This window comes from Oncorhynchus kisutch, linkage group LG24 (assembly GCF_002021735.2).
Source record: "Oncorhynchus kisutch isolate 150728-3 linkage group LG24, Okis_V2, whole genome shotgun sequence".
Taxonomy (NCBI): Eukaryota; Metazoa; Chordata; class Actinopteri; order Salmoniformes; family Salmonidae; genus Oncorhynchus; species Oncorhynchus kisutch.
Window position 1 is genome coordinate 6,436,761 of NC_034197.2, and position 24,784 is coordinate 6,461,544.

General features: G+C 42.8%; 1 protein-coding gene across 3 annotated transcripts; it reads right to left on the reverse strand.

Annotated features, from left to right (window-relative positions):
- Positions 1–676: 676 nt before the first annotated feature.
- Positions 677–21,075, reverse strand: eif4ba (eukaryotic translation initiation factor 4Ba). Of its 3 annotated transcripts, XM_020459268.2 has the most exons (14): positions 20,946–21,075; positions 19,084–19,233; positions 10,802–11,007; positions 10,314–10,430; positions 7,712–7,766; positions 7,437–7,589; positions 7,223–7,336; positions 6,938–7,132; positions 6,609–6,840; positions 6,410–6,498; positions 5,976–6,210; positions 2,018–2,076; positions 1,663–1,697; positions 677–1,561 (listed from the first exon to the last, which is right to left on the reverse strand). In XM_020459268.2, the coding sequence occupies exons 1-12, from the start codon at positions 20,956–20,958 to the stop codon at positions 2,022–2,024; spliced, it is 1,614 nt and encodes a 537-aa protein (XP_020314857.1). In that variant the 5' UTR covers positions 20,959–21,075; the 3' UTR covers positions 677–1,561; positions 1,663–1,697; positions 2,018–2,021. The 3 variants fall into 3 exon arrangements, with proteins under 3 accessions (XP_020314857.1, XP_020314855.1, XP_020314858.1); XM_020459266.2 differs by lacking the exon at positions 2,018–2,076; XM_020459269.2 differs by lacking the exon at positions 2,018–2,076 and having other exon boundaries at positions 19,084–19,230; positions 20,946–21,069.
- Between the last annotated feature and the right edge of the window lie 3,709 nt (positions 21,076–24,784).

The following is a 24,784-nucleotide window of genomic DNA, read 5'->3' on the forward strand; positions in this document are numbered from 1 at the left end:
CAGGATAGGACATCTAGACTTCCCCTGGGGGCGGAGGCGCCTGCCTTGGTATCCAGGAATAGACCATATGGGAGACAAGCAGGAAAAGATGCTGGGAAAATGTCAAGAGTTTAACAGTGACTCGGAGCACATGCAGCTGGACCAGCTTCAGGCTACAGTATACTCCTCAGACACACTGAGTCTTGTTCCCTGCTCTCTCTCCCCCTCTCAGAATTACACAGAAATGCCTGTTACTATCAGCGTTCCGAAGCAGAGAACCCACCCAAAATATGCTGTGCTTAATGAGTCCTGTCACACAAAGTTAGAGGTCACAACCTGAGGGTCACACAGGTCAGGGATGTGAAGAAAGAGGTGGTTTGTATAGACAGGATATTACAAGATAAATATCAAACTTTCATCTGTTTGAAGTGAACCTAAAATGTGACAAAAACACACCTAGAAACCGAAATCTGGGTGAATATTGTTTTAAGGTGGGAAATGAGGGGTTACGATTCGACAATCAAAACGGCATAATTTAGCAGTGGCGTACCATTACCCTTGGGGTATATCTATATAAAAAAAATCCTTATATCAAGCTCTCCCCATAGTGAGTTACGGGTGACTTGACATTCCCATGGCTTAAAGAACCGTAAGAGTCTGGTTCTACAGTCATGCATGGAACAGATAGAGAAACAGAAACATCCAGAAACATTTAATGAGATCTCCTTCAGTTACATGTGATAGTGGGGTTACATACAAACATCCTCTGCATTAAATGCCAGTCAACACTTGGCACATGGATAAGAGTGAGTGAAGAGCATGCCTCCAAAACATTTATCACACAGCTCATATGATTTTCCATGACATGGTTGCCTTGGCATTGACCTCCAGGCAGGTCCGGATGAGACAAGGAAGCGGTTCCTTTCTGTGAAGGAAGCAGGAAGCCATTGACGGTGTATTGGGAAAGACCCTGGAAAGAAGCAGCTAATGACTGCTATACATGATGATCAGAGGAACACAAACATTGCTTCCCTCATAGTCAAAAAGAAGTTAAGGTATGTCAGCAAAGCCCCCTAAAATAAGGAGACTGTCTGTTTTCTTTTATTAAAACTCTTGTCTGTCCCTCTTGGACACAGGCGCTCCATCATTAGCATAACCAGGCTTACAGAGCTCAGACAGCTTACATAGTCCAGCATTTAGACTGGTGGTGGGTGGCGACGACGCCCGTAGCAATACATGTTTTCTCAACCCCACCTTTCAAAATTGTTATAATGATTAAAACTTCAACCTCCAGTCTCTTTTACTTAAAACCAGTCATTATTTCTCTATGTTTAGGTACAGTCCTGATGGTGCAGCCAGTCAGCACTGTGGGGTGGGTTTCTATTGAAGCAGGTTAGCAGGAAGGGAGCTGTAGTGCTGCTCCAGCCAGGTTGTGGTGCAGAGCAGAGATCTCACTCTTTTGGCATCAAACATCTTCACTTCTTTCATTCCACGTCTGTCTGCATTGTCCTCCATATTGTCATGTGGGTCTGCGTCCATTATAGCAAGGCTGCATACTGTACTTATTCGCTGAGCTCGACCTCTGAACAGAATTGCGGAAAAAGTATGAGTTTAATTGAAAAGTCTGAACATTGCTAAAATCTCAATATAGCAGTAAATTCAGTGTCAGCAACCAATCTTTACCTTTTTTATTTGCCTCATCAGCTAAGCTTGAGGAGCTGAAAAAAAATACACATGTCAATGGAATATGTCCATGGAGAAATGTACTGCTGAAACATGGTTGATTAAACTCTCCTCAGTTAGGTGCATTGCTAGAATATCAAACAGGGTAGGGCATCCCTGTTCATACAGTGGGTCCTCATTTAAAAGTTGGATCATACTGCAGCACAGCTTGCAGAATGCTGCGGTATGGTACAGCATGTTACAGTGCATGAGTCATAGTATTTCACTGTCAGACTTTGTTGCCGTTAATGCTTGTTGAAACCACCAGAGGGCATCTTTGAGTGTGTCTTCATGAAGCTCATTGGTGCTTGCTTACTTTCTCAAATAATCCTAGAGGTCCGTGCAGGCCAGAGGTTGTGATTGCTATACACCCACCTTAAAAAGCATAGCAAGTAAATTAGTTTTGTTGACATGAAGCAACCATACTATAGCACAGAGAAACACATCTTAAAACACGCTATTCTGTTCTTTTAAAATAAATAGTCTCAGTATCATGTTTTTTTTATGACCTTCCTAAACCAAATATTAATGGATTTCTTCGTGATTGGGTATATTACATTGATTTGGACTTGTTTCAATAGTGCAGTAATATCTAACAATTCACAACAGTACACACAACCTAAAAGTAAAAGAACGGAATTACGGAATATATAAATATTAGGATGAGCAATGTCAGAGTGGTATAGACTAAAATACAGTAGAATAGAATATGGTATATACATATGAAATGAGTAAAGCAAAAATATGTAAACATTATTAAAGTGACTAGTGTTCCATTATTAAAAGTGGCCAGTGATTTAAAGTCTATGTATGAGGCAGCAGCCTCATACATAGGTGCAGTTATGTAACTGGGTGGAAGCTACCTAGTGATGGCTGTTACTGCTGCTCTTTAATTATAATTTTTTCTTATCTCTTACTTATTATTATTTTTTTAAAGGTATTTTCTTAAAACTGCATTGTTGGTTAAGGGCTTGTAAGTAAGCATTTCACTGTAAGGTCTACACCGGTTGTATTCGGCGCATGTGACAAAAACATTTGATTTAACAATCTGATGGCCTTGAGATAGAAGCTGTTTTTCAGTCTCTTGGTCCCAGCTTGGAAGCACCTGTACTATCTTCACCTTCTGGATGATAGCGGGGTGAACAGGCAGTGTTAGGTGAATGGATGATCTACGTGTGTGTGGTTCCCTCCGTGAAGCATAGAGGTGGTGTTGTGATGGTGCTTTGCTGGTGACACTGTCAGTGATTTATTTTAGAATTCAAGGCACACTTTAACCAGCATGGCTACCACATCATTCTGCAGCAATACACCATCTCTTCTGGTTTGAGCTTACTGGGACTATCATTTGTTTTTCAACAGGACAATGACCAAACACACCTCCAGGCTGTGTAAGGGCTATTTGACCAAGGAGAGTGATGGAGTGCTGCATCAGATGACCTGGCCTCCACAATCACCCGACCTCAGCCCAATTGAGATGATTTGGGATGGGTTGGACCGCAGAGTGAAGGAAAAGCGGCCAACAATTGCTCAGCATATGTGGGAAATCCAATACTTTTGGAAAAGTATTCCAGGTGAAGCTGGTTGAGAGAATGCCAAGAGCTGTCAAAGCAAATGGTGGCTACTTTGAAGAATCTAAAATATATTTAGATTTGTTTAACACTTTTTGGTTACTACATGATTCTATATGTGTTATGTCTTAATCTACAATGTAAAAAATAGTAAAAATAGTAAAGATTTAAAAAAAAAACTAGAATGAGTAGGTGTGTCCAAACTTTTGACTGGTACATCTGCCCGATGTATACATGATGTATACATGATACATCAGGCCGATGTAGTATGGAGAGCGTTTGAACATTGGCAAGAAGTCGCCGAGACTTTGGCATTAGATCGCATTTTCCCTTCAGCCGCTGTTTGGATGATGCATGTCAAAGTGGCTAAATTATACTGGCAATAATAAAATTAAAAACAATATATTCATTTTTTTTGTTTATTTATTGTTTTTACCTTATTTCACCAAGTCAGTTAAGAACAAATTCTTATTTACAATGATGGCCTAGGAACAGTTGGCAGAATGACAGATTTTTACCTTGTCAGCTCGGGGATTTGATTTAGCAACCTTTCGGTTACTAGTCCAATGCTCTAACCACTAGGCTACCCGATGCCCCAGACATGACTTCTAGTAGTGATTGCATACGTTTTCATACTTTTTTTTCTTCATACTTGTCCCTCATGGGAATCAAACCCTCAAAATCCTGGCGTTGCAAGCGCTATGCTCTACCAGCTGAGCTAACATGGGACTATACTAGACTATTCGTGATTTTTCTTGTGGGTAAAATGAAGAGAGATGATTCAAGTTAATGTAAAGTTTATTAGGCTATTGCTATACCATCAAGTTCTTAAAAGAACCAGCAAAGAGAAGAGAAAGGAGCCTTGAATAATTAAACAATAAATCAACCGCAACATGGTCGGCTAAAGCAACTGAATTCAGGAATTCAATTAAACTGTTTTTAATCTTGACTGTACTAAAGACTTTAAAACCTTTTTTGTTAGAACAGACTATATGGGATTGATTATCATTTGTTTGTGAATGATTATTGTATTTGTTGTATAATAATCTGGGTCAAGACGCCAGCAGAGTAAGTAGACCTAAAACACTTTTTCACAGCACAATTACTCAACACTAGTGAGACTCACCTCGCCTATGGTAGGCCTACAGTATATCTAAAAAATATGTTAATGTAGGTCTCCTGATCAAAACTTGATTGGCATCAACTGAAAACTATCTGTAAACTCTGTCAAGCCTCTACAAGCAAAGATGAACTGGTGAAGGGCATCAAGACGTATTGGCTTGAGAAACTGACGATACAACAACGCAACAAATACATGAATCATCTCAGCAAGGTTTTACCCGTGGTCGTGGAGCTGGGGGGGGGGTGTAACTAAAATGTAGCTGAAACAAACATCTGAGCCTATCATCATTTTATTAATGAAAACAAAGATGTTGATGAACAAATATTGTATATGGATACGAGTCTTTCTTTTGGAAATATATAAATCATTGCCAATTATAAGGTTGATTTGATTATTATGTGGGTTATAATAAATGTATATATTTGTTGGGTGTTGGTCTGTGATATTGATACATTTATAACTTTAGTCTTGTGTCAGGTGAAGTGTCCTCACATTTGGTCTGATAATTTCCCCCTAATCTCCAAAGGGCTCTCTCTCAATTGCTACTTCAATATACAGTACCAGTCAAAAGTTTGGACACAACTACTCATTCAAGGGTTGTTCTTCCTTTTTTACCAGCTTCATAAGGAATGCTTTTCCAACAGTCTTGAAGGAGTTCCAACATATGTTGTGCAATTGTTGGTTGCTTTTCCTTCACTCTGTGGTCCAACTCATCCCAAACCATCTCAATTGGGTTGAGGTCGGGTGATTGTGGAGGGCAGGTCATTTGATGCAGCACGACATCACTCTCCTTCTTGGTCAAATAGCCCTTACACAGCCTGGAGGTGTGTTTTGGGTCATTGTCCTGTTGAAAAACAAATGATAGTCCCACTAAGCGCAAACAAGATGGGATGGCGTATCGTTGCAGAATGCTGTGGTAGCCATGCTGGTTAAGTGTGCCTTGAATTCTAAATAAATCACATACAGTGTCACCAGCAAAGCACTAATACACCATCACACCTCCTCCTCCATGCTTCATGGACGGAACCAGACATGCGGAGATCATCTGTTCACCTACTCTGCGTCTCACAAAGACACAGAGGTTGGAAACAAAAATCTTAAATTTGTACCCCAGATTTCTACCGGTCTAATGTCCATTGCTCGTAGTTCTTGGCCAAAGAGAGTCTCTTCTTCTTATTGGTGTACTTTAGTAGTGATTTCTTTGCAGCAATTCAACCATGAAGGCCTGATTCACACAGTCTCCTCTGATCAGTTGATGTTGAGATGTGTCTGTTACTTGAACTCTGAAGAATTTATTTGGTCATATTGCCCATTCATTGACAGCATTCACTCAGGTAGAGACACATTAGTGCCATGGGACCAACATTTTACAATGTACCCAAAAGCATAATCAGCGCTCTAACACTGCCTGGTCTGGAGCATATGAAGCAGTGATGCAGGGTAACATACAAATCCAGAAATTACCTCAATGTCCTGCGGCATAATCTCAAAACTTTTAATTGAGGAACCACTGTAGGTGTTAGGGGCATGTGGATTGTAGGGTGGGGTGACTCATAGAATCAATCTATGGGATGACCTCTAACCTGGTGAGCTGTGGGGCTGTCTCACTGCTGGGGGCGACAGGTTGCCCAGCCGAGCCCTCACTGGAGCCCCCAACGGGCATGGTCCTCTTGGCCCAGGCGTTCTCCTTGGGGGGCGGGGCAAACACTACCTTCAGGGGCTGCCCGTCCAGCCTGGGAGGGGGCAGGGTCACAGGGGAGGAGGGCTCCTCTTCACGACCACTGTCCACCGAGCGCTCGCTCTCCCTGCGCTTGGAGGCTGGCAAATGGGACAGGAAGAAGAAAATAGGACTTTATTGTCCAACGTCCAAAAGGAAATGTGTATTCTATTATTTTAGACCAACCCTCCCAAAGAAGTCAGCTGAAATCACAACATTACCCTCCAAAGACATCTCAGCGACTACAGTACTGATATAACGGCTGACTGCATTACCGATCATAGCCAGTCAAATTCTCACCTCTGCCAGACTGGCTGCCTGGTTGGGAAGACTCGCTGCCCGTCCGAGAGCGTTCTGCAGGTTGGTCCTCACTGCGCCAGCTGGGGTGCCTGAGGGATGACCAGGATCAATGAGTCAAGGGTAACATCCTATACATGAAGTTTATTCCTTACTCCATTTCCTCATTTTAGCCTATGCTCTTCTGCCCTTCGTAACATACCTCTCTCTGGGCTTGCGGTCTGGGATCCTGTCCTCTAGCTGTCGCTGCAGTTTCTCCTGTTCCCTCTTCAGCCTCTCCTCGACCTCTCTCTCCTTGGCGGCCGTGTCCACTGGCTTAGCCCCGCCGAAGATGGAGGCAGCCCTGCCTGAGGGGGCAAACGGGGTGTTGCTCTGCTCCATCTCTTTGGGTACGCTACGGGGCTTCAGGATCAACTTGGGCCTCTCGACAGCACCTAAGAATGGCCAAAAAGTACACCCTGGTACAGTACAGGTTTCATTGGGCCGGTGCACATGAAGAATGAGATAATGTATTTTAATAAACTTTCTCACCTCTGTCATCCCGGCTTTCCTCCCGTCTCTCGTATCGATCACTACCACGGTCACCATAACGATCCCCACTAACCCGGTAGTCATCCCGTCGGTAGCTATCCGACCGGTAGCTATCCTGCCGGTAGCTATCCTGTCCTCCCTCATCGCGCCTGTAACCAGTGCCAAATGCCCTGCGACCACCACCACCAAAACCACCTGAGGGAAGCGGCAGAAATACTATATTAGTAAGCCTTCTCACTAAAATGCTGAATGTGTATAGGTGTAAGACCAGGCATTCCAACTGACCTCCTCTGTCATCTCTGCGATCCCGGTCATCATAGCGATCCCTGAACCTGTCCTGGCCCCCTCCGTAGCGATCATCTCCTCTGGGCCTGTCTGACTCGTAGCGGTCCCGTGATCCTGCAGCAAACGGCAGACAGAGAGGGGGCAGGGGGGTTTATTAGGGGGTCAATCTACCCCACATAGAGGACATGAGGTTTCTGACCTGTACTGTACTCACGGTCTCCAAAGGCGTCGTCTCTCCGAGGCGGCCCGTCGTCACTCTCTCCTCCACTGGGCCGAGGTGCCCTCCAGTCATCACAGTCTGTCTTGTCTGGGCCAAAGTCTCCCCCCCGGTCCCTGTCCCGGCCACCCATGGAGTGATTATCCCTCCCTAAGAGAGAGACAGACGAGTGGAGACAAAACTCTTCTGATTGCTTAATCAAGTTCATCTGAACTGCGATAGTGTATGTAGAATGCACAGCTGCAAAAATGTGTATGGTAAGATATACACACCTTTGTCATTAGACTGGTCTGCAATGTCCACACGGATTCTTCTATTTCCCAAGTTCTGCATAGAGAAAGAGTAAACATTAAAGGTCCAATAATGCAGCTGTTTTATCTCAATATCAAATCCTTTCTGGGTAAGTACCTTACTGTGATTGTTTTATTTTAATTGAAAACAAAAATAGCTTAGCAAAGAGCATAAAAAAAGTATATATATTTATTTCCTACATGACAAAACGTACACATACAAACGATAGCGTCACACCTGCCCAGACCCCCCCCCACCCCCAATGCTCACACCCCCATCTTTGCGCCCACATCACTCTGACACATGGCCTCAAACTGCACTGTTTCGTTTCTCTCCATCTCCCGCATACTTTCAAAATTGAGATAATAAAGCATTTGACATTTTCATTGTGTTAACGATGGAAGATTGGTTGATTTTCCAGTTAAGTATACGTTTTTTCAAGATGATTGATGAGAAAAGTATCATCCAACCCATCTGGCACCCCAAACGGACTGGTTGCGTATTAAAAACATCTGTGCGTGATGATGTAGAGCACACAAAAATGACTTTTTCGTTTACATTTTCATGGACACACTGATTTTTATACGGTACATCGCATTTTCCACTCTACCGATAGTTTGTCACAAAAACTGCTGAGTTAAATAGCAAAGGCCTGCTTTGGTCTTGGCACGTGCGCTCTAGCAAACAACAGACGTAGTGTAGTTAGGCTGTGCAGGTAGTCTAGTCTAAATGATGAGATAATTATGGATAAGAGCGAGAATCTTTTTTTGAAGTCAAACAGCAGTCAAGCATCGGTCATCCTGTCACTGGAAGAAGACCCTCGATACTTATTGGAATGGTGCATCAAGCTCATCACCTTGCACTTTCACCACCCTGTGAAGTTCATCACAAATGTATTCATCTGTAGGCAAAAACTCCATGCTTTCCTGATGAATCGTAGTGGGAGTACCACACAACATGTCATTGCGTGACTACAACTCTACTATGTCTACTAGGTCCCATGTTTCATGAGCAGAAAAAACACATTTCTCTCAAATTTTGTGCACAAATTTGTTTGCATCCCTGTTAGTGAGCATTTATTCTTTCCCAGATAATCCATCCCCCTGACAGGTGTGGCATATCAAGAAGCTGATTAAACAGCATGATCATTACACAGGTGCTGGGAACAATAAAAGGCCAGTCTCAAATGTGCAGTTGTGTCATACAACACAATGCCACAGATGTCTCAAGCTGAGGGCGCATGTAATTGGCATGCTGACTGCAGGAGCGTCCTTCAGAGCTAGCAATACGTCCAACTGGCCTCACAACTGCCGATCACATGTAACCACGCCAGCCCAGGACTTCCACATCCGGCTTCTTCACCTGCGGGATTGTCTGAGACTAGCCACCCGGACAGCCGATGAAACTGTGGATTTGCACAATCCAATAATTTCTGCACAAACTGTCAGAATAAATCTCAGTGAAGCTCATCTGCGTGCACGTTGCCCTCACCAGGGTCTTGACTTGACTGCAGTTTGGCATCGTAACCGACTTCAGTGGGAAATTGCTCACTTTCAATGGCACGCTGGATAAGTGGAGTGTTTCTGTCTGTAATAAAGACCTTTTGTGAGGAAAAACTCGGATTGGCTGAGCCTGGCTCCCCAGTGGGTGGGCCTGGGTCCCAAATGCCTGTGCCCCTGCCAAATTGTGAAATCCATAGATTAGGGCCTAATTAGGGCCTTCCTTATACAAACTGTAACGCAGTAAAATCATTGAAAATGTTGCATTTATATTTTTGTTCAGTATATATAGATCAATATTTGCCCATAAAAGCTATCCACCGACATTTCTCGCATAATACATTGTACAGACAGGAAAAGATGCCTCCTTGTCTAGCATACTTTATCGACATTTGTAAAGTTTATCAACAAATGTTCTGTTTCCATCAGGCCTGTAGTGAAATGTTTTATCCAACATGTACTTTACAGGCATAAAAAGGTTAGTTTTACACTTAAGACATGACTTTGCCGTTGTGCTGTAGAACTTGTCACTTGTATAATCAATTCTATACATTCGTTTATAATGGATTAAGCATTCATTTTCGTTAACTGTAATTTAGTTAATTATGTTTCAACATTCCTTCCATCTTGGGCCAATATCAGTTATTTTTTAAGATTGCAAAGAGCAATTTCTCAAGCAAGAATTTTGCTAGGACTGTCTGGGAATGGTCTAGGGGGGAGGGGGAAATTAAAAACTTGCTGTTATTGGCAGAGGTCTTGAACTCTCTTATTGGCCTATTAACTCATTTACAACTTGGTGGCATCACCAGGCAGGACAAAACTCCATCCCACCAAAACAGGCTGTCATTACAGGCAGTCTTTTCAAACAGCTCTTACAGTAGAAAGGCATTATCAGAATTTTCACAATATTATTCCAACCTCAGTGTGGAAATATATATAAAACACAGAAAAAAATCTGTTTTTTTGAAAGCACTGGGCCTTTAAAAAACAAATGGATGCCATCTAGTGGCTAAACCTATGAATGGTGAGAATGGTGTTTTCACTGACTCTTTCCCTTGTAGCTGACTTTGTAAAATTGACTCACCTCTTCATTTAGACTCAAGGCACTCAGGAGGGATTCCACATCATCAAACTCAGCATAGCCAAAACCCTTCAGCCTCTCTGGGTTACTGGGCTCTCTAGGAAGACGCACGGCACTGATCTACACAGGGAGAGAAAGAGATATGTCTGGGTTTGGATGAACAAATACTAGCAGCAACTTGACAAATACTTTATAAAAGGGGTATTCAAATCTTACCCTAAGAGGTCCAGACTACTGTTGGTTTTCTGTTCTACCTGATCATTAATTACCACCTGGTGTCCCTGGTCTAAATCAGTCCCTGACTCTAGGGAAATAATGAAAAAGAGCAGTGGAACTGTTTTCGAGGTCCAGACTTGAATTTGAGGGCATTATAATATAATAATATAAAACAATCTGCCATTTAGCAGATTATTTTGTCCAAAGCGAATTACAGTCACGCGTGTATACATTTTACATACGGTTTCATGTTTTTACATTCGTAGTGCACTTACCCCCACACCCCTGAAGAAGTCCTTGATTGAGTCCTCAGTGACGTCGTAGGGCAAGTTGCCCAGGAAGGCGGTGTAAGGGGGACCACGTGGGATACGGGAGCGGTCAACATTTGGCTCCCGGGCTGAACGGGGTGCTGTGGGCAGGATGGAGCGGTCGATGGCCGGGGCCCTGTACATATCCTCCTCTGTATGCCAGGAGGTGGACACTGGACGAAGGAGACGGGAGAGAATTGAGAGAGATTGGCGGTTAAAGGGTCAATCTATTTTTGGAATTTTAAGTATGTGGACATACTCGCATTCCAAAATCATGGGCATTAATATAGAGTTGGGTCCCCCCTTTGTTGCTATAACAGCCTCCACTCTACTGGGAAGGCTTTCCACTAGATGTTGGAACATTGCTGCGGGGACTTTCTTCCATTCAGCCACAAGCGCATTAGTGAGGTCGGGCACCGATGTTGGGCGATTAGGCCTGGCTCGCATTCGGCATTTCAATTCATCCCAAAGGTTTTCGATGGAGTTGAGGTAAGGGCGGTGTGCAGGCCAGGCAACTTCTTCCACACCAATCTCGACAAACAATTTCTGTATAGACCTCGCTTTGTGCACGGGGGGCATTGTCATGCTGAAACAGGAAAAGGCCTTCCCCCAAACTGTTGCCACAAAGTTGGAAGCACAGAATCGTCTACAACGTCATTGTATGTTGTAAAGTCAAGATTTCCTTTCACTGGAACTAAGGGGCCTAGGCCGAACCATGAAAAAAAGTCCCAGACAAATATTCCTCCTCCACCAAACTTTACAGTTGGCACTACGCATTCGGGCAGGTAGTGTACTCCTGGCATCAGCCAAATCCAGATTCGTCATTTGAACTACCAGATGGTGAAGCGTAATTCATAACTCCAGAGAACCTGTTAGCACTGCTCTTCTACCTTTATTTAACCAGGAAAAGCCCATTGAGACCCAGAGACTCTTTTTCAAGGGAGACTTGGCTAAGGCAGCAGCAACAATCAATACATACAATTAAAACATGATCCAGCCTAAAAAAAGCATTTTTACACTCCTCTGTAACAGAATCTCCCATCAATATTTTAAATTAATTCAGGGGTACTAACATATCTAGATGAAGCATGGATTGTAGACTATTCCATAGTCTGCTCAAGACTAGAAGGCAGTCTCGCCTAATACTGTATATATCCTGGGGACTTTAAGTAGCACCCACCTAGCAGACCGGGTATGGTATCTGCTGGTGGTGAAGGAGACCAGAATAGAGGTAAAGTGGGAGTTTACAAAAAAGGGCTTTGTAGATGAACACATACAAATGTAGCTTCCTGCACATATAAAGTGAAGTCCAACCTATCATTTGGTACAAGGTGCAATGGTGGATGAGTGACTTGGCATTTGTAATAAAGCACAAGGATGCATGATAAACAGAGTCCAGTCTCTGTAAAATGGAGGAGGCTACATGCATTTAAAACAAGTCACCATACTCAATTAGAGAGAAAAGTGGCATGAACAAGGTTCTTTCTAGCCATAAGTGGGAAGCAGGCCTTATTACAAAGATCATTCATATGAACTTTAAAGGACAACTTGTCATCCAACTATATACCTAGGTATGTGTAGGATGACACTTTTTCAATGGATAAGCCACCAGATGTGACTATTACTAACCTTCTCTGGCTGAGTATGAGCTCTGGTAAAGGTCATGAATTTAGTTTTTTGTACATTCAAGACCAACTTGAGACCATAAAGGGTGGCCTGCAGTGACTGAAAAGCAGCCTGGAGCTCTGAACCAGAGAAGCAGCAAATTAATATATGACTGTATCATCTGCATATAGATTGGTTGCATCCCATTTCCCAAAATCATTAATACAATTGAGAACACAGGAGCTAATGCAAAACCCTGAGGCACACCTCTATTAATGGCAAGAAAGCTAGACTTTTGATTGTCAGTATATACACATTGAGTTCTGTCTCTTCACTGAGACCACTGTTACTGAGTCTAGCTACCAACAATTCATGGTCAACTGAATCAAATGCCTTTGATAAATCAAAAACAGAGCAGCACAATGTTGCTTTTTATCAAGTGCATTTATGATGTAATTTTCACTGCTATAGCTGCCGCTGTAGTCTGTGTCCCGATCTAAAGCCAGACTGAACCCTGCTCGGTATGTTATTTTCAATTAAAATGCAAAAAAAAACAACAACAAAAAAGTTTCACAAGGGATTCATAGACTTTGGCCAAGATAGGGAGTTTGGAAATAGGACGATATATATTAGCATCTGAGGGATCTCCACCCTTTAGCAAGGGGTAGACATAAACTGATTTACAAATGCTGGGTATGGAATTAGTCAAGAGACTCAAGTTGAACATGTGAACCACAGCTGCTATCTTTAAGAGGTAGGGATCCAGGTGGTTTGGACCTGCAGACCTTTTAGTCTCTATTGCCTTTAATGCTTTATAGACCTCAGCATAAGAAACAGGCTCAAAGTTAAAATGGTTCACGAGGGCCTATATCATAGTTTACTGTAACAGAGCTTACATTAGAGGCCTGTGCCCCACCATTATCAAAAACAGAACCAGCAGATATGAAGTGCTTGTTAAAAAACCCTACACTTGGCTTTATTCTTCACTTCATTAGAATCCATAATTAAATGGTCAGGTAGGCCAGAGGAGACATTAGAACCTAACACTGATTTGATTAGCTTCCAGACCTTGGTAGGGTTGTTTAGGTTCTCTGTGACAGCATTTAGATAGAAATCTGATTTGGACTTCCTGATCAATCCTGTGCATTTATTTCTTAGGAGGCCCAGTCAACAGGAGCATATGTATGTCTAGCTTGAGCCCAAGATACATTTCTCTTTCTAATTAATTATGCTAAGTTATCTGAAATGCACTGATTCTAAATGTCTTCACAGGGGTGTGCTTATCCCTCTGTCAATATTATGGTACAGATCATGTAAGAACGCTTGCTCATCAAACTGTCTAAAATGTCTTGTAAAATATAACAGGGTTTAGCTTTGGTCATTTTTGTGTTTCTAACACTAGCAATTGCACGGTGATCACTGACATCATTACAGAATATCCCAGTCGATGTGTATTTGTGAGGGGTATTCGTTAGAAGAATGTCCAATAGCGTTAATTTGTTAGGTGCTCTGGGACTCGGTCTTGTAGGCGCATTGATTAATTGACCGAGATTCAGAGAGTCACACAGTTCTTTAAAAGAGTCCGATACAGATGTAATCATGTCCCTGTTCAAAAGTTCAAACCTCCTAAAAGAATGAATTCAGAGTCATTTAGCTTGTGTAGGACATCAGAAAGAGAGTTACTTGCATCTCCCGAAGCCGAGGGCAGTCTGTAGCAGCCGAGTACAGAGATGTGGGAGTCCTTGTAAACGTTCACTTTAACCCAAAGAAATTCCAAATGTTTGGGTTTGGTAATCGACAGAATTTCAAGTGTTAAACTTGGATTTCACATAAATTGCAACCCGTCCTCCTTTACTCATCCAATCCATTCTAAAAAAAAACGTGTACAAATGCAATAGCAGAGAGAGAACCTGGTGGTATTGACATGATGGTCTAGTCACTCACCCATTGATCATTCATCCTATTTAATCCAGGATGTCATTAAGTAAAGAGCAAGTACAGTAACAGATACATAATGCCAGATTTTTATAGCTCTTTCAGCACAGGTGTGCAACAACCAGTAGACGTTGTGCAGAACGACGTAGATTTTCCCAAAGTGCATCAGATTTTCCAATCTGGCAACCACTTCTCCTATCCTAGCCTTCAGTGCGCACCTGTGCTCGTATAGCAGGCCTAGCGTGCAGACAGACGCTCCTGACTCGGCAGGCTCCAACTCCAAAAAGGTGTAGGCTACAGTTTACGAGCGGCCCGAGGCAGAAAAAAAGCCTTCTCAAAAAGTACATTTCGTCAAAAAGACAGAACTAAAAATAGTTATATACAGCATCCACCTTCACATCAAAAGGGTTTGCTTCTAAACAGGATCAGGGTCATTAATACATAAAAACTCTTAAAACTCTGATCTCAAGAATCAGACATACAAATGGACAGAATGATTGGCTGCCATGGCGGTGAGCTTTACACCACTCAAGCAGACACTTGGCATTGTGCGGCTTCTAGGCCATGGAAACCCATTTCATGAAGCTCCTGAAGAACAGTTCTGTGCTGGCGTTGCTTCCAGAGGCAGTTTGGAACTCGGTAGTGAGTGTTGCAACCGAGGACAGATGATTTGTACGTGCTATGCACTTCAGCAATCGGCATTCTAGTTCTGTGAGCTTGTGTGGCAGCTCCTAGCCTTGTCTCAGGATGGTAAGTTGGTGGTTGAAGATATCCCTCTAGTGGTGTGGGGGCTGTGCTTTGGCAAAGTGGGTGGGGTTATATCCTTCCCGTTTGGCCCTGTCCGGGGGTGTCCTCGGATGGGGCCACAGTGTCTCCTGACCCCTCCTGTCTCAGCCTCCAGTATTTATGCTGCAGTAGTTTATGTGTCGGGGGGCTGGGGTCAGTTTGTTATATCTGGAGTACTTCTCCTGTCCTATTCGGTGTCCTGTGTGAATCTAAGTGTGCGTTCTCTAATTCTCTTCTTCTCTCTTTCTTTCTCTCTCTCGGAGGACCTGAGCCCTAGGACCATGCCCCAGGACTACCTGACATGATGACTCCTTGCTGTCCCCAGTCCACCTGGCCATGCTGCTGTTCCAGTTTCAACTGACCTGAGCCCTAGGACCATGCCCCAGGACTACCTGACATGATGACTCCTTGCTGTCCCCAGTCCACCTGGCCATGCTGCTGCTCCAGTTTCAACTTCCACCGGACTGTGCTGCTGCTCCAGTTTCAACTGTTCTGCCTTATTATTATTCGACCATGCTGGTCATTTATGAACATTTGAACATCTTGGCCATGTTCTGTTATAATCTCCACCCGGCACAGCCAGAAGAGGACTGGCCACCCCACATAGCCTGGTTCCTCTCTAGGTTTCTTCCTAGGTTTTGGCCTTTCTAGGGAGTTTTTCCTAGCCACCGTGCTTCTACACCTGCATTGCTTGCTGTTTGGGGTTTTAGGCTGGGTTTCTGTACAGCACTTTGAGATATCAGCTGATGTACGAAGGGCTATATAAATAAATTTGATTTGATTTTGATTCCTAGACGAGGCTCCTATACACTTCCACTTCACAAAAACAGCACTTACAGTTGACCAGGACAGCTCTAGCAGGGCATAATTTTTACAAACTGACTGTTGGAAAGGTAGAATCCTATGACGGTGCCACGTTAAAAGTCACTGAGCTCTTCAGTACGGGCCATTCTACTGTCAATGTTTGTCTATGGCAATTGCATGGCGGTGTGCTAGATTTTATACACCGGTCAGCAACAGGTGTGGCTGAAATAGCCAAATCCACTAATTTGAAGGGGTGTCCACATATATACCCATTGATTCTTAATTAAGAATTCATGTATAAATGCCTCATGAGCTTAGTTCAACTATCATACCCGACCAGAACCCCAAATATAAGTTTATTTTACTCCATTGTAAACACTGTCTAGACTCAAAGCTAGCCATCTGTCAAGCATGGTGGAGGCAATGTGATGGTCTGAAATGCTTTGGTGTTGGTAAAGTGGGATATTCGTACAGGGTAAAAGGGAACTTGAAAAAGGAAGGCTATCACTCGATTTTGCAACGCAATGCCATACCATGTGGACGGCACTTAATTGGAGCCAATTTCATCCTACAACAGGACAATGACCCAAAGCACAGCTCCAAACTATGCAATAACTATTTAGGGAAGAAGCAGTCAGCTGGTATTCTGTCTATAATGTAGTGGCCAGCACAGTCACCGGATCTCAACCCTATTGAGCTGTTGTGGGAGCAGCTTGATCGTAAGAAGTGCCCATCAAGTCAATCCATCAAAAACAGAAAACTTCAGATTACCTCAACAAATTGACAACTACAGTGCCTTGCAAAAGTACTCATCGCCCTTGGCATTTTTCCTATTTTGTTGCATTACAACCTGTAACTTAAATGGATTTTTATTTGGATATCATGTAATAGACAAACACAAAATAGACCAAATTGGTGAAGTGAAATTTAAAAAATAATGTTTCAATTTGTTAAATTTATTTTTTTAAATGGAAAAGTGGTGCGTGCATATGTACTCACCCTCTGATATGAAGCCCCTAAATAAGATCTGGTGCAACCAATTACCTTCAGAAGTCACATAATTAGTTAAATAAAGTCCACCTGTGTGCAATCTAAGTGTCACATGATCTGTCACATGATCTCAGTATTTATACACACACCTGTTCTGAAAGGCCCCAGAGTCTGCAACACCAAGAAAGTGGCACCATGAAGACCAAGGAGCTCTCCAAACAGGTCAGGCACAAAGTTGTGGATAAGTACAGACAAGGGTTGGTTTCTAAAAAATTATCCAAACCTGTGAACATCCCACGGAGGACCACTAAATCCATTATAAAAAAAATGGAAAGAATAAGGCACCACAACAAACCTGCCAAGAGAGGGCCGCCCACCAAAACTCATAGACCAGGCAAGGAGGGCATTAATCAGAGGCAACAAAGAGACCAAAGATAACCCTGAAGGAGCTGCAAAGCTCCACAGCAGAGATTGGAGTATCTGTCCATAGGACCACTTTACGCCGTACACGCCACAGAGCTGAGCTTTACGGGAGAGTGGCTAGAAAAAAGCCATTGCTTAAAGAAAAAAATAAGCAAACATGTTTGGTGTTCGCCTAAAGGCATGTGGGAGACTCCCCAAACATATGGCAGAAGGTACTCTGGTCAGATGAGACAAAAATGTCACGTTTTGGCCATCAAGGAAAATGCTATGTCTGGTGCAAACCCAACACCTCTCATCAACCCGAGAATACCATCCCCACAGTGAAGCATCGTGGTGGCAGCATCATGTTGTGGGGATGTTTTTCATCGGCAGGGACTGGGAAACTGGTCAGAATTGAAGGAATGATGGATGGCGCTAAATACAGGGAAATTATTGAGGGAAACCTGTTTCAGTCTTCCAGAGATTTGAGACTAGGACCGGAGGTTCACCTTCCAGCAGGACAATGACCCTAAGCATAGTGCTAAAACAACACTTGTGGTTTAAGGAGAAACATTTAAATGCCTTGGAATGGCCTAGTCAAAGCCCAGACCTCAATCCAATTGAGAATCTGTGGTATGATTTAAAGATTGCTGTACACCAGCGGAACCTGTCCAACTTGAAGGAGCTGGAACAATTTTGCCTTGAAGAATGGGCAAAAATCCCAGTGGCTAGATGTGCCAAGCTTATAGAGACATACCCCAAAGGACTTGCAGCATCTTCAAAGTGGTAGGCATGTTGTGTAAATCAAATGATACAAACCCCCCAATCCATTTTAATTCCAGAATGTAAAGGCAACAAAATAGGAAAATGCCAAGGGGGGGTGAATATTTTCGCAAGACACTGTAGAATGCCAAAGGTCTGCAAGGCTGTAATTGCTGTAAATGGAGGATTCTTTGACGAAAGCAAAGTTTGAAGGACACAATTATTATTTAAATTAAAAATCATTATTTATGACCTTGTCATCGTCTTGACTATATTTCCTATCCTTTTGCAACTAATTTCATGTATGTTTTCATGGAAAACAAAGACATTTATAAGAGACCCCAAACTTTTGAACGGTAGTGTACATATTACCTCAATTAAACGGTGTCCCTGCTCATTGACTCTGTACTGATACCCCCTGAATATAGCCTCGCTATTGTTGTTTAACTGCTGCTATTTTTCAATTAACACTTTTTTTTCTTAAAACTGCATTGTTAGTTAAGGGCTTGTAAGTAATCATTTCACTGTTGTATTCAGCGCATGTGACATAAAATTTGATTTGATCTATAATTTTGATCTCATGGATGATGAGTCCTTGCATCCATAGCAGTCTATGAATTTAAGAGTGGTTACATTTATCCAGCCCCATCCCGTAGCTATTTAACAAAACAGTGGCAGGGTGTCCCTTTTGTTGTTGTTTGAACTGCAAATTGCCTCTTTAAGGTCACCCTGCTAGGTACTGTATGTACGGATCCTAACAATAAGATGTGTCAACAGCTGTTGACACGTTGACTATGAATACCAAACCTAGGTGCACTGACACCAGAGGTGAATATCACAAAACAGGATTGGGCCTAAACGAATTACAGTAGCCAACATTATCCTGGTTGAATAAACACTCAACATATAGGCCTAAATAGGAGAAAATATGTATGGCGATTGTTTATTTTTCTGAAGTATCTCACCCTCTGTTTCCAGGTCATCGGTCTCGTCTGCCCAGCTGCTAGCGGGTTTGGTGGGAGCGTAACTTGTGGGAGCATTGCCCCCCTTGTCATCAGCAAGGAAGTCAGTCAGAGATAGGGTCTTCACCTTCTTATTCCCCTTCTTCTTAGCTGCTGTGAGTAGAGGGAAACATTTACCATCATGGTCAAACAGCTCTCTGACAAGCCTCTGACAAGACTGACTGTGATGGGAAAATTGTATTACTGCTATCAGAGTGCCTGCTTCATAGCCTAACAGACCAACATAGACCTAATGCATCATATATGCACACTCCTCCTGGTTCAATTGCCTGATTCATACCAAAGGGCCGAACCAAAACCTTACTGTGCTGGCTTGGATATTTTATTTTCACAGTCACACTGTCCTTTCCAATATGATTCCAGCAACAACGGTGGCTGCGTAACCAAGCCGGCTTGCTTTTGTGCCTATAGTGTGAATCAGGCAAAAGTGTTTGGGGATGTTGCACTGATGACGGTCCCTTAGTAGGGAGTCAGTGAAGGAAAAATTATAAGCCTGCAAGACTAACATTTCCCTGATTTTTAAGGGTCATTCCAAGCCGGCCATATGGTTATATCAATCTCAACAAACAATTTCTGTATGGACCTCGCTTTGTGCACAGGGGCATACTGAAACAGGAAAGGGCCTTCCCCAAACTGTTGCCACAAAGTTGGAAGCACAGAATCGTCTAGAATGTCATTGTATGCTGTAGCGTTAATATTTAACGTCACTGGAACTAAGGGGCCTAACCCGAACCATGAAAAACAGCACCAGACCATTACTCCTCCTCCACCAAACTTTACAGTTGACACTATGCATTCGGGCAGGTAGTGTTCTTCCAGATGGTGCAGCATGATTTATCACTCCAGAGAACGCGTTTCCACTGCTCCAGAGTCCTATGGCGGCGAGCTTTACGCCACTCCAGCCGATGCTTGGCATTACGCATGGTAATTTTGGCCATGGAAACCCATTTCATGAAGCTCCCGATGAACAGTTCTTGTTCTGACGCTGCTTCCAGAGACAGTTTGAAATTTGGATGTGAGTGTTGCAACGAAGGACAGACAAAAAAAATTGCACTACGTGCATCAGCACTCGGCGGTCCCGTTCTGTGAGCTTCTGTGGCCTACCACTTTGCAGTTGAGACATTGTTGCTCCTAGATGTTTCCCCTTCACCATAACTACACTTACAGTTGACGGAGCAGCTCTAGCAGGGCAGACATTTGACAAACTGACTTTTTTGGCAAGGTGGCATTCTATGACAGTGCTATGTTTGAAGTCACTGAGCTCTCCAGTAAGACCATTCTACTACCAATGTCTATGGAGAATGCATGGCTGTGAGCGCGATGTTATACACCTGTCAGCAACGGGTGTGGCTAAAATAGCCGAATCCACTAATTTGAAGGTGTGTCCGCATACTTCGTTATATATAGTGTAGATGTCAAGCGTCTACAGGTAACTAACTACCTCCAAAACCCAGCAGATAACGCACTGTCGGCACAGTAGCAACTATCGTAGTCTCAAACAAATAATATCTATGAAGACGCATGGTCATTCCTGTGGTCTATGACCAGATCCTCTTCCTGGAGGGGAAAAAAACTGTAAGTGCGATGTTTACTCGGTCCCTCCGTCCCATGCCCACTCCCACCCTGCAGCGTCGATCGTGATACAGCCCTGACACAGAGCACGCAATTCTGAAACACCCGGAGAAAGTATGTATTTCAAAAGGTGAGTCCATCCCTTTCTAAAATGTTTAGTCGATGCTACTCAATGCATATCTCCATGCTTGCCACACCCGGCCCATGCAGAATTTAGCTAACATAATCCTCACCTAACGCCGCCATGTTGGAGATCGACAGCCTGCCCTGGATCCCGGAGACGTGGGCACGCAAGTTTCCGCGTGCATGTTTCGCAACGTGTCCACCTACAGGGCTGCATTGCAATGGTGTAGGTCACTATCACCACTGGGGGGAGGTGTAAGCCTAGTTAACGGAATTGAATCGAGGTTCTCAAAATTAAATGATGAGAAGGGGATCTGTTGTCCAATTTAACATTTTGTACGCATGTTCACTGTGTTAATTCCATTGCACGATGACACTAATATGATGGTCGCTTAGGGCCCCTGGCCCCCGACCAAAAAGGTATAATACTTTTTTACAAATATCTGTTTTAAGAACTCAGTGGGGTCTCCGCTTACTGTTGAGAGTTAGAATAGTATAATACACAAGGTGCAATTTAAAAATGTGGCTGTGCATCAGCAGACATTCTCTTGTTATGTCAGTCACTCAATTAGCCATGACAGCTAACAATTAAGATTGGTAAATTAGTCTAGCCAGCGATCTAAACTTCTGGTAATCATGGCTGAATACCGACCAGGCACACAGGGCATGTGCCCAGGGTAGGGATGTGACAAATTGAACATTTTTCTTAATGATTAAACAGCATAAAATCCCACATGAATTCACAATGCAGCTGCTGCCAGCAACGGTTTGGTCTCACGGTGCTTCCCTTTCAGATGGTTAAGCATTGCACCTGTACTACCATTACTGTACCCCACTTCCACCTCGCAAAGTTTGCATTTCCTTCTCAATTAACTACTCAAAGTATTGCCATACAGGACTTCACTGCTGTCGCTTGCCTTTCTCTGACATTCGTTTTTTCTGTTAACAACGATGACGTAGTGGTGAAGTCGACTCCAAAATAATTGATTCCTCAAATCCTTGCAATTCGCCGCCCGATGTCAAGATTAGACTGGTAAGATTCACTATTTTTGGAACGGAGGAGACTGATTAGTTTCTGTACTTAGGAGAACACAAACACACGCTAGAGAGGGGGAGGGGGAGGGGCACAGTATAGGCAGGTCGGCCACCAGGCAGACAGTCAGAACCGTGCACTAGGCCTATCTATCAGCAATCAAAAACTGTATCTCGCAATGGAATTCCTGTATCTCGCAATTTCTTGGCTTGCAATGTCTTGCAACTTAAGTAAAGCAGGGCCTATCATCACAGCGTGGTAGCCAAGGCACCTAAACAGAGGACAAGTTGAACCTTGCACTTCAACACTCTTAGTTGTTGCGGAGATTGACCCCACTATGCTGTTTGCTTTTTGCATCTACATCATATCGCTGAGTTTACTTTTAAATTACACAAGAGCCTTTGGCCTTTATAGCCTATCATCTAGTTAGGTTATAAAACATATGTTTTGTGATAAATGTTTTTGTTAAGGATCACAATTGTCAAACAATGTTTTCTCTGCCCCGTGGCAAACTTAGTAGAATTGCAAGAAATTTGTTTCAAAATTGCAAAACTTCTCTATTCACCATAGCAACATGTGTCGAATTACAGGAAATGAACTTTAACATTAAAACATTTTCTCTTTGCTGTCAAAATGGGGAGGGGGGGGCACTAAAATGTCCAATATCAAATCTCGCCTAGGCCCCACAAAAGGCTATAGGGCCGGCCCTGTTGGGTGGGTGACAGCGGGTGTAGAGTATCACACAAGCCAGTTGTTAGGGCCAAGGTGCGGTCTTAACTCCCTCTCTCATTTCCTTGGCCACCGCATCCAAGGCCTGAAATACTTAGTATCTCCAAAACACTTCAATCAGTGTTTTGAAAACAGTGGCTCCCACATGCATTCCACACAGTAGCCTTTAGACTTTGGAGTACAATGTAACTGTGATACGACTTTGTAATGAAAGAAATGGAAGACCAAGGTTATCTAATTTTGTTTGACTTAACGTGCTAGTTTGACATATGGCCATTCGGTTGTGCTGGACAAATATCTCATGATGTACTTTCTTTCTGTCAAGTGAAAAGATACAGCTGTTGTAGTAGAAGACAAAATGAGGAAAGCTCATTTTTAACCCTCACTTGCAAAACTGCATTATTGACGTCTTTATGTGTGTTTATCGATATTTGTTATGTTTGTCCAAGGCCAAAGTATTTTAAACATGTGTACAGTATATCAAATGTACTGTATTTGTTTATGCCTTGATCCTCATTACTGTGGAAAACACTGGTGAACGTCAGAGTTTCTACTCAATGACAAGACAGGAAATCCTGGTCTGATTGTGTATAGGTGTCTATGTGAGTGTTGCTTATTAAATCATAAGTCAATGCAACATTGTGAGGTCCGACTAATTATTGTGCTGATTTAGTTTGACTGCACCATTGTATGTTGCTAAGCTAGAAGCTGCTGGTGTATGACAGAGTGGAAAACCAGTGAGTCGAGCTCATGCTCTCTCTTCTATCACAGGGTCCTTGTTCCAGCACAGGGACATGGATGCCAGTCAGTCAGTGGTTGGTTGAGCTAAGCTAGTGGAGCATGGCTTCTTTGCTCTGTGTTGCCTGCTCCTTTAGGTAGTTTTTCTGGTGCTGACCTGTCTTCCTGGAAATATTTTCAATGTGGTGTGTGTGTGTGTGTGTGTGTGTGTGTGTGTGTGTGTGAGAGAGATCGGGGGGAGGAGGGGATAATTGATGACAGATTTGTTTTTGTATACTACCAGCAGTATACTGTATTGTGTACAACATGTGGGTACCATTTCTAAAGAATAGGCTAGATGGGATAATAGACAAATATTTCAGAACATTCTTCATTGGAAAATAATTTTTGGATTTAGATTCTTGTCAGTGCAAGTGGGTTCTTGTCCTTTTTGTTTTTGGATTGTTCTCTTGGTCCACTGAAAAGCAACAGACAGCACCTGCCAATTGACTACTGTAAGTACTTTGTTTGCATGTTTCAACAGCATCTCATTATGATTAGTAGTACTCTATCAATGTGTTGCCTGTGTGTACAGACAGATACAGTACCATGGACAATCGAACACTTCTCAAACTATTAATAATAACAAATTGGACTTGTTCAAGGACATTGAGTGCACAGTTCCATAGATTTGGTAGTAAAACAGATGTCTCATTTCGCTCTCACCTCCACCATCAGTTTGCTCTAAAGCCCTCCAGATATATGTGTATTCCGCACAGTTCCGACGCCCTTTAGCAATGACATTATATTATGATATTTATTACGGTCCATGGGTTCTGCTGATTGGCTTCACAGTGCAACACCACCAGCTCAGTTGTTATAGGTCTCACCTTATCAGTTTCCAGATGTTATTTAATATTAAGCCATATCAGTAATATCGATATTTTTAGCAATGAGCCTGTAGAATCAACTATTTGTAAAGGAGGCTGTGTTTCACTCTAAATGTGTAATTGGCATGTAATAGCCAAAACGAATGAATTCCACTAAAAGCTCCCTCAGGAACAGCGTGGCCAGGTTCACTCAAGATTATTCAGTGGTTATTGACAGGATCATTTTATTAGATGTTTTTGCACAGAAAGCAGAATGTGGCTCAAGTTCATTACATCATCATTACATCATCATTACATCATCAAAAGATTGACTTGAACACTGTCTCTTTAGAAAGAACCACACTGACCATGCTGGATTTGCTGGACTTAGTTAAGTGCTTTTAGAGGTTTGGAAGAGCACACCATTTGTTTATTGTACTATTTAATTGAGAGAAGTCAAGTTAAAAACAATTTATCCTTATGACTTGTCAAGCTGTGTTTGTGTTGTCTTGAGAAAATATGCAATCGCAGATGTCAGAGTGACCTGTAAGAAGACATTGGATAGGCCAGAAAATGCACTAAACCTGGGGGAGGTCGGTAA

Excerpts from the sequence above, each read along its gene's own strand:
- eif4ba (XM_020459266.2), bottom strand. Across the intron at positions 7,133-7,222 it reads TCGCAGAGATGACAGAGGAG|GTGGTTTTGGTGGTGGTGGT; the intron begins GTCAGTTGGAAT and ends CGCTTCCCTCAG. Across the intron at positions 6,499-6,608 it reads GACCGCAAGCCCAGAGAGAG|GCACCCCAGCTGGCGCAGTG; the intron begins GTATGTTACGAA and ends GTCATCCCTCAG.